We start from the raw sequence: 9,613 nt of genomic DNA, 5'->3' as shown, positions 1-9,613 counted from the left end.
AATAGATCTGAATATTAAGATTCATAGATTTAGCAGATGATTTGTTAATTGGAATAAAAAGGTCATTTGCTAGTCATTTTAACAATAGATCAATCGGAACCCTATTTATTATTTAACTGTTAGTGCATAAGAATTGAAATGGTGAATAATTGTATTATTGTCATGAGATGATCATTTTCTTCAAAATAATAAAATATGAGAAACCTATGGCAACGGATTTTAGAAATTTCTTTAAAAATATTATGGCCTATTTAATATATTTTAAGACGGGTTCTGATCTAAATAATCTATATGATGAGGCTTAGTATTTAAAACAAGTCAAAATTATACCAAAAGTGGTGGCTGGTTTTTTATTTTTTTCCTGATGAATTAGAAATATTACCACAAATAAGATAATTTGCAGATAAAAGTTGAAATCCAAAATTTGTAAATTTTTCCTTCCTAAATCAAATAATGCCATTCCTATCTCACTGTATTTTAATTAGCAGAGGTTTTTGGAAGTGACATGCTCATACGATGACTCAAAATGTAACTTGGCCTGCAATTTTCTTTCGGGGAACAGAACACTCTAATTCAAATCCATTATTAAAAAGCAGATAACATGTGCACTTTCTGAAATGTCTGTGACTTCACTCTTTTGATTTTATGTAACTATAAGAGAATGTTCATATGTATTTACTTTTCAATTGGCACAGCATTTTAAAACTGAGTGTCTTCAGATAAAGTGCGGATTTTCTCTTGGTTCATAAAGAGTATCACTGGTTTATGTGCTCAAAACTTTAGTGAATGTTTTATAATGCGGTCACAGTGCAGTTTATAGCTGTGCTTGAGATAAGAAATTCTGTGAAATACCCTATGTACATATAGAAAAAAATATATATTAGTTTGGGTTTTGAGATTAATAATTGGTAACTAGATCCTGTGCCATTTCGCTGTGTTATCTTGTAACTTCTCTCAGTTCTCAAGCAAAACTTTGAACTCGGTATTTTCCCAAACTTTGCAGCTCAAAGTAAATACTTTTCATTTAAACTAATTTCAGTCAACATAATAAAATAGGGAAAACATCACCCACTTAAAAACAGCTTAAATTGCATGTGCTTTGTCACTATAAACAAACAAGGTAAACATTGACATAACTCCAAATTATTCTTGGGTTGAAAAAAATCTGCAGTTCAAAATAAAATTCCGCCTTTGGTCAACATTTTGGATGCAATTCAAAGTTTCTCATAAAATAAACATATTTTAAAGAGTGCTTTGAATTTCACTGTGTAATTTCTAGCCAACAGAAATTACAGTGGTATCTTTAAGGTTTATTATATGTCAGATCAATAGCCATTATGCAGGGCTAACAACCTTCCGAAAGGCAATACCTTCCCTCTGCTTAACCCTTACTACTATGACATGGAAGAAGAAAAAAAAAACTTCCTATAGGTGTCCCTTGGGGAAATCCTCTCGCAAAATGAAACTTTCTTGTTTATTTGCTTACTAATAAAAGTATTCTTTTCTGATAAAATGGGAAATGAGCTGAATTTTTGGCCAAGAAAGCAAAATGTTCATTAAGGTAATCTTCATGAGAATTTTTCAGTAAAAGGGGAAATAGTTTTGCATTCTGCAAAATAACAAATTATTCTGAAGCATGAGCTTAAAATGAAAATGCCCCATCACAGCAGATTGTAAATTTTTTTCTGATGCTTTTAAAAGTGCCTCGATCATTTCTGTGACTACAGTGTTAAAGTTAAGTATTTGCTATTTTATTTAAACATTTTTGAAAAATGAACATTCTGGGGCTTTGCAGCATTATTAAGAAAAGCTGTCCATACTTTACCATGTTGTTACATGTGTTTATCTGCTGATTATAAAATGTGTTAAACAGTATTTTAAAAACAACAAAAAAAATGCAGAGCTGCGCTTTGATTAATTCAGTGAACAAAACATATGCTGTTGGTTCTGTTCTATGAAATTCATATATGATCAATAAAATCTTTTAAAAGAGCAACTTTGGCTTTAAGGCTTGTACTGCTGACCCTATTTCTCGTCCCAGCTAACTCAGGGCTCACACTGTTAACTTAGGCAAGCAAAACCACTTTCTGGCTATGATAGTAATGTCTTTTTAATATTTTTTTATCCTCTTTCTAAAATTCCTTTAGGTTGGAAGCTGTGTATTGTGGTTGTTACCCACTCTGTCCCAAAGATTTGGTTTATCCCGAAATATTTCCAGGTAGCTGCTTTAATGTACCTTCATCTTTGTCGAGATTTAATACATGCTTCATGCTAAATGAGAAAGTTTGAAAATAAACTTAGGCAGGAGCAATTGTTTATTTGGCAAGTCAACATGTTAGTGTTAAGGAAAATTTTATGTGTTTTAATACATTAGAGTAAGCTTATATTTGCCATCTGTTCTTTTAAGATAACAAAAAAGCAAGTTTTCAAATAGCATTCTCTCATTGTTAGCATACACATCCCATAATGATGGATTTTTATAAGCAGGTCAGTGTTGCTGCAGTTGCTTACAGATTTTTTTTAATGATATACACAGAGAAAAATCAAGGACTGGAAGTCACACCAAATTATTTAAACAATTGACTAGTTAATAATATGCAACTGTTTTTCAGGGTACATACAGCTATAGTACCAGTTCTTGGAAAAAAATTCTCATCACTAAATATATCACATATGCATTGGGTTACATTAGAATAATGTATTTTAATCACCCAAAGGAGATGTCTAAACAGCACAACTACACAGTCTTACTTAGCATTAAACATCCTTGTGAGCTGAGGTAACCTTATAAAATCATGCTTAAATAATGTAAAACACGAGGCAGCACAGAGCAATATGCATTTTTAATTAGTAAAGTGACTAATATCGAGTGTGTGCTTTGAGGTTTTTGTTTCATTAAAAATGTATCTGTTTTTCCTGCAGCTGAGTATCTGTATTCCACACCTGAACAGCTTTCAAAAAGGCTCCAGATTTTCTGCAAGAGACCAGATATTGTAAGAAAACATCTTTATAAGGTAGATATTGAGGAGAGATTTATGTGGTATAAATGCCATATTGAAGTACAAAGAAAAATCTTTAAAAAAAACATTTAATTAACATACTAATGTTTAAAGGAAACATGCTAGGGAGGGATATTAGTTGTTACACTAACAAGGATTAATTAAACTGCATGCCAGTTGTATTAACCTAGGTCTTATGAAATACGTGCACTTAATGCATGGTACATGCTTTTTTTTTAATTTATTGTTTTCTAAGATGACTGTCCTTTACATTTAGCCCCAAGAGGCTTATAAAAATGAACCTGGATTAATGTAACTCATTAGTTTAAAAGGAAGTAAAGGAAAGATTCCACAATTATACTAATGAGGATAAGCCTTTCTTCCCATCATAATGAAATCTTCAGGCCTCAAAAATTCAGGTGAATGACATTCGTGAAGTTTGGTGTTCATTTTTTAACTACTTTGAAGATGATTTTCAAGAACTGAACGTTTCCCTTGTCCAGTTTAATAAAATGACCTAAAAATCCTCAGTTTGTGTAGAATGACACTGCCAGGCTCCTCTCTGAATGGCAAAGGCAAAGGGAGAATAGTTTTAAAACAGCCTCATCATGAAGTCCCCTCACTCATGATCTTTTTTCCCTTGTTTGAATCAAGAATTTCACATTGTTGAAATCACAACACAAAGAGGCCCTGCTTAAAGTCTAAGTAATTGAACTGGGATAAATCTGCTTTACGACTTTGGAAGGTGGCTCTAGGCCATGAGTAATATACCTTTTTATATTCTTTGAATGTAGCATCTTCATTTTACATAAATTCAGTATAGTTTACAATCTAGCAGTTTTATAATCCAGTATATTTTAATTTTCCTATGTTAATGTATAACCTTCCTACATGAAATACAGTTTGCTGCCTTTTTTTCTCTCCTTTCCCTTTTCATGGCCTAAAATACATATTTACATAGTGATACATCAAAACAGGACTTTGTTTCTGCAGGAAACAGTTAAACTTCAAGAAAAAGGGAGAGAACCAAAAACGCAATTTAACACCCAATTTCAAGCTCATTATCTTTCATTGTCTATTAACTTGGCAATGGTTCAGAAGGTAGCTCATAATAGTTTAAAATGCTGACTGAACAGTTCCAGGCTCCAGTATTGCGCCTTGAGTCAATACGATTGTACCGTATATAGGGGAAGCTTCACAGACAAAACAGCCTCCCAGGGTTTCAATCCACATTCCCTAATTTTGGAAGTTCAGTAGTCGTCTGCCTTATATAAAATGTTACTCCAGTCATTTTCCACGTGACAGGCTATCGAAATGGGCAGATTCTGGAAATGGAAGAAATAGAATCCTGAGTATTTATGCAAATGGATTCCTTTTCTATATATGACACGGAGATCTTTTCAGTGAGCTCACCATCAACTCACTAATTTTGTTCTTCCCTCCTGGTAAATTTTTGGTGTAGGTTTGTTTGTTTTTCAGTTTTATTGAGATAGAAGTGAGAGCACGGTGTCAGTTTACAACCCACCGCATAATGACTTGACGTCCACATCTTGGGGAATGGTCACCCCCATCGGCTTAATTACCATCTGTCATCTCATAGAGACACAAACAAAAAAAAGAAAGAAAGAAAATGTTTTTTTCCTTGAAGTATTTATAATGGTATTTCCACCATCAAAATGTATCAGTTTTGGTTTTTTTGTTTTTTTTTTAATGTATCAGTTTTTAACTTTGCTTCAGGTTAGGCCTCATTATCTCTGTTAGTCTTCATGGACAAATTTTTAACCATTTCAGAAGTTACTGCAACAAGTTGCCTTGAGTTACAAAAGAAAACAGACCTCCAGGGGCGCCTGGGTGGCTCAGTTGGTTAAGCGACTGCCTTCAGCTCAGGTCATGATGCTGGAGTCCCAGGATCAAGTCCCAGGATTAAGTCCAGCAGGGAGTCTGCTTCTCCCTCTGACCCTCCCCCCTCTCATGTGCTCTCTCTCTCTCTCTCTCTCTCTCAAATAAATAAATAAAATCTTAAAAAAACAAACAAACAAAAAAAGAAAACAGACCTCTGGTTGAAATATTTTAATACAGCTACCCCGTAACATGGCTATAACTATTTATTTTACAAACATCTTCTGGAAGAACTCTGAAACAATGTCATTCAGCTTAGCGATAATGCTGTCACTTAAATCAAATTGTTCCTCATACAGCTTAAAGATAACCTATGCCTTAAATGTTATTTCCTGTTACTGCTTTTTACATATGTTTTTGGTCTTTACATCCTAAAGTGCTCCATCTCAAAATTTTATAAATTAGAATTTTATGGGTCAGCATTTATAAGAATTCATATGTATGATTCTTTTTTATGTATTTTCTGTGGATTTTTTTCTTATAAATCTGTTACACACGTTCAGATGTGTCCTCATGTGTAAATCCTGATGATATTTTATCTAAAGATCAGTCTTCAGATTAATAAATTAGTCCAAGAATTATAAGTAATCAAGCTTTAGGATGCATTTGTCAGAGGAACTGGTAAAAACCACAGACAGAAAGGACCACAGATTTAGTTTGGTTATTGTAATAGGATTTAGAGCCAAAACAGAAAAAGAATGCGTTCTAAAACTTTATAATTAAGATCTAATAAACTATGATACTTCTCCACCTTATGTTTTATAATATACAGATTTTCAGGTAACATTTGCCTTCACTAAATACAAGAGAATTATTCCCCCCCAAAGCAGTATTTTCCTTACTTTTCTTATGCAATGGGAGAGTCTTTTGTGTGTACTGTTAACAAGAATGTTGGGGGTTTTTTTTAGACTTATTCCATTGGACAGTGCTGTTTTGCTTTTATAAAACATATGCTTCTAAGATCTAAAAGGATAGAATGTCACTGAATTCTTTAATTTGCTCCTTTTACATTTTTACACCTTACTCTCTTTTTTTGTCAAAAGTTTACATTTTAAAATCATCTCAAGTGCTTTTCACATAGGGTTCACTTTAGGATAGGATTTTTCATATGGATTCACACTTAGAAATTTAATGACTAGAATAAGGCTACTAACACTTGGCTTTCTTCTCACATGAGACATTATACTTTCAATATGAGTGAGAGTTTGGGGGCTATAACTTGAAGCAGGATTTGAAACAGAATGCTAGTAACTGAAAAGCAGAAACAGAATTGGATACTTTTTTTTTCTTAAAGTGACTCTTTCTACTACAGAACACTGTTGCCCATGACTTCTCACCTGAAATGATTTCAGATTTGAAATGTTTAAATTCCTCACATGCATGCAAGTATGTTCTCCCTTCTTCTTTCCCTCTCTATTTCTCTCTCACACACAAACACACACACAGACACACACACACTTTTCTTAAGATCTTTCTTAAGAGAAATCCAAAGCATGCAGAAATTAAATGTTTCTTAATCATTTTAAAAATCTAAAACCATTTTCCTAACTTAAAAAATCTGAACATTTCTTTAAAAAGTTTACATCTAAGTTTAGTCATTGACTGCAGCTTTCTCGGACTTTCGGGACACTTCCTTTTCCGAGTAGGTCAGACACATTGGCCACATACTTGTCACACAGATTAAAAATAGGTTTCATTTCATCCACGATAGGGAGCTTTTTGTGACTCCCAAATCTAACTTGAACACAAGATTCTAGAAGTAACCATAAAATAATTAGCCAAGGATTGACTTTTTACACTAACAATTCTCTTCCCTTTTCAACCCAAATAAGTCTAATACCACGAAGTTGTATTTTTGCCTCATTTTTACTATGTGAATTTACTTACTGAAAATTCCCAACAACTTTCTGAGATCAGTACCTCGTGTTTTTACAAATTTCTCATCATATTTTAAAATGCCTTAGAAAAAAAAATTTTGGACATTACCTTGTTACCAGATTGAAAAGGGCACAGGGCACAAATGGGGCACTTGTGTAAAGTAAACACCGCCCAGACGAACGGGACAGATCTTCATTCCCATCCTATTTCTCATTTCCTTTTATTTACAAGTTGTGCGATTTTTTGTGTGCAAAAAGAGATGCATTCTCTCTTGTGCTTTCTGAGAGTGACCTGTAGTTTCTTAAAATTTTTCAACTGATAGCTGCTGATTTTTATTCTGTTCTCCTCTTCAAGTTCTGCAACATTCTAGAAACCTCTATGACCTGCTCTTAATTGGAGGAGAGAAGAATTCTCAGATTTCTGCCTCAAAATGACTCCAAACAATGATTAAGCTTACAGTTCAGATTCAGTGCCCAGAAAGCCATTTGTGGTTGTTGTAATTATGTCAGGCTCTGTCTCCCCCAACCACAGCCATGCCACTCTAAGTTTCCTTCAAGACCCTGGTCACTTTATAGTCCCCTTTTAATTTAAGCTTATACTCTACATGTCAGTAAGGTGTTGCTCACTTGTATTAACACTCCTCCAAAGTCATTACTTTGTTCCTTAAAAATGAAAACTTAAAAGCTGGTGACATTTTTAGAACTTCTAAAAATCTCTCAACTGCCCCAGCACAATTTCAGGCAACTTCTTAATCTCTCTCCCTCCCTCTCTCCCTCCTCCCTGGTCTTCTCCCTCTGTCTTTCTTCACTTCCTTCCTTGATTTTATTTGGCTTGGTTTTCCTTTGATTTGTCTAAGCAAAATAAAAGCAAAAAACCTTTAGCACAATAGATAAACTTTGGGGGATCAAGATCAGTTAGAGGTTTTGGCGTCTCGTCCTCCTCTGCTACTCATTTGCAGCCTGGCTCTAGGTGAATCTCTGTGTGATTCATCTGTTAACCTGGAGGAATTTTTTTTTCCTAAATTCTTAATAGCATTTTTCCCCCCTGAAGCACTGCTATAATGAAATAATAAATATAAACCTGTTCGTAAACTCAAAGGGCTTTACACATTTCACGTAATAGTAATGGCATTTCTCCTGTGCCTTAACCACTTAAAAGTGAAATTCACATCAGCAAATGCATGGGTTAAGGGTGTTGTGTATCTTGTGTTTATAAAAGTTAAAAGTTGGATGATTAACTTTGAATAGCCGTCATCCATAACAAAAACCAGGAAATAAGTGTGCAGCGGATTGCATCCATTTACAAAAAAATCCGGAGCTTTCCCCTATGGTTGAAAAGACAGTTCCACTTTAAACCAATCAGAAACTGGGATTTCCTGAGTTGATGAAACTCAAGAACCATTTACTTGGTGGCTTTTTGAAATCTAATTGACGTAAGTTATGCAAATTTGCAATATGAATTTTGAGCATGCTTTCGTCTTTGGGTTGTTAATGCTTCTTCATTGCTTTCTCTTCTCTCCCTCCCCCTCACAGGGTGAAATGACTCCTTTTTCTTGGGCAGCCCTACACGGTAAATTCAGGTCTCTGCTTACAACAGAACCTAGGGAAGATTTGTGACAGATGGGGCTAAGTCACAAACTTGCAGCCTAAGGCAGAATCTGTAGAACTTTCCAGAGTGTGCCCATATTTACCTGATCAGAGAGAAAAGAAAATCTGCAGAGGAAGCTGAGCCTGGCTGCTTGTCATAGCTGACACAGAGCCATCTGCCACAAACCTGTGGCGGCTTCAGATCTCCCATCCCTGCCACCACCCCAACTCAAATTAAATACAGATTCCTAGAGACGTTAGGATGGTTACACATGTCCTCGGCATCACATGGAGGAGACTGTTCAAAAAAAATATGTGGCCTGTTGTATAACCGCACTCATGTATCCCATATGTGGTGCCACATTGAATTTCCGGTTGAATCCGTTTTTATCCTTTGTACTGGATGACATGGTGCCTGAATTCTTTCTTTTTGCCGACACGATGGCAGCCAAACTGCAGCTTCAAAAGCTCGCGCTTGGCTGGGTTTCCACCTAGGTTGCCAGGTTATCATTGGAGCCTTCTTGTGTCCTCAAAGGGCCACAGGGTCTGAACGGACGATCAGAATGCTACCAGGCTAATTGGGCAGCCATCTCAGAATTGTTCGTGGGCAAAGGGCTGCTTTAGCACTTTTATTTTAGCAAATTAACGACTCTCTGGCACAGGGGTTTTTAAGTGAAGGTATTAATAAGGGGTTTGGCAGGTAGTCCCATGATTCACAGTTACATTTGCATTTAATTTATTTTAAAGTTGCGAGATAAACAGCTGTAATTTGGACAAACATGGGAAACACGCTAAGTGGGGCCATCTTGCCCATAAAAGGAACACTGAGATACTTGTTTTAATTTTTTTCCTGGGGTAAAAATAGAGAAATCAAAATACTTCCACTAAAACAGTAATTTTGATAGAAATATTCCTCAAAAATAGTTGCATCCAGCTACAAATATAATCTTTTCAAGATAAATCGCTTATGATTCCAATAGTCAAGCTGCTGTATTTGTTGATATAAAGATGTTTTGAACAGCTAGATTGTAAAATAAATTTTTAATAAAGTGCCTACTGCAATTTTTAATTAGCATATCTCATTTATGTGTAAGAGTGTACATCTATCTGTATGTTTCTCGCTGAATACTTTCCTTGTGTCAGAGACAACGAATACAATTGTTTCTTTTCCGGATGTACAGGGATCTGTTTTGCAAATGTTTGTAAGATATTATGACATTTCCAAGATTGTCTTTGCATTCTGGAAAGCAG

At 34.9% G+C, this 9,613-nt stretch overlaps 1 protein-coding gene across 6 annotated transcripts in view; it reads left to right on the top strand.

Annotated features, from left to right (window-relative positions):
* GTDC1 (glycosyltransferase like domain containing 1) overlaps positions 1-9,239 on the top strand; it is a 265,867-nt gene extending 256,628 nt beyond the window's left edge. For 5 of the 6 annotated variants that reach the window (XM_044913280.1, XM_044913278.1, XM_044913275.1 and 2 more), the window contains 3 exons: positions 2,148-2,218; positions 2,923-3,014; positions 8,309-9,239. In XM_044913280.1, the coding sequence (XP_044769215.1) occupies positions 2,148-2,218; positions 2,923-3,014; positions 8,309-8,392 (247 nt within the window). In that variant the 3' untranslated portion in view covers positions 8,393-9,239. The remainder of the gene's footprint in view (positions 1-2,147; positions 2,219-2,922; positions 3,015-8,308) is intronic. The other variant, XM_044913279.1, reaches the window with a different exon arrangement.
* The last annotated feature ends 374 nt before the right edge of the window (positions 9,240-9,613 follow it).

Source organism: Neomonachus schauinslandi, chromosome 3, assembly GCF_002201575.2.
Source record: "Neomonachus schauinslandi chromosome 3, ASM220157v2, whole genome shotgun sequence".
Classification (NCBI taxonomy): domain Eukaryota; kingdom Metazoa; phylum Chordata; class Mammalia; order Carnivora; family Phocidae; genus Neomonachus; species Neomonachus schauinslandi.
This window is presented reverse-complemented; position numbering and strand designations above follow the sequence as displayed.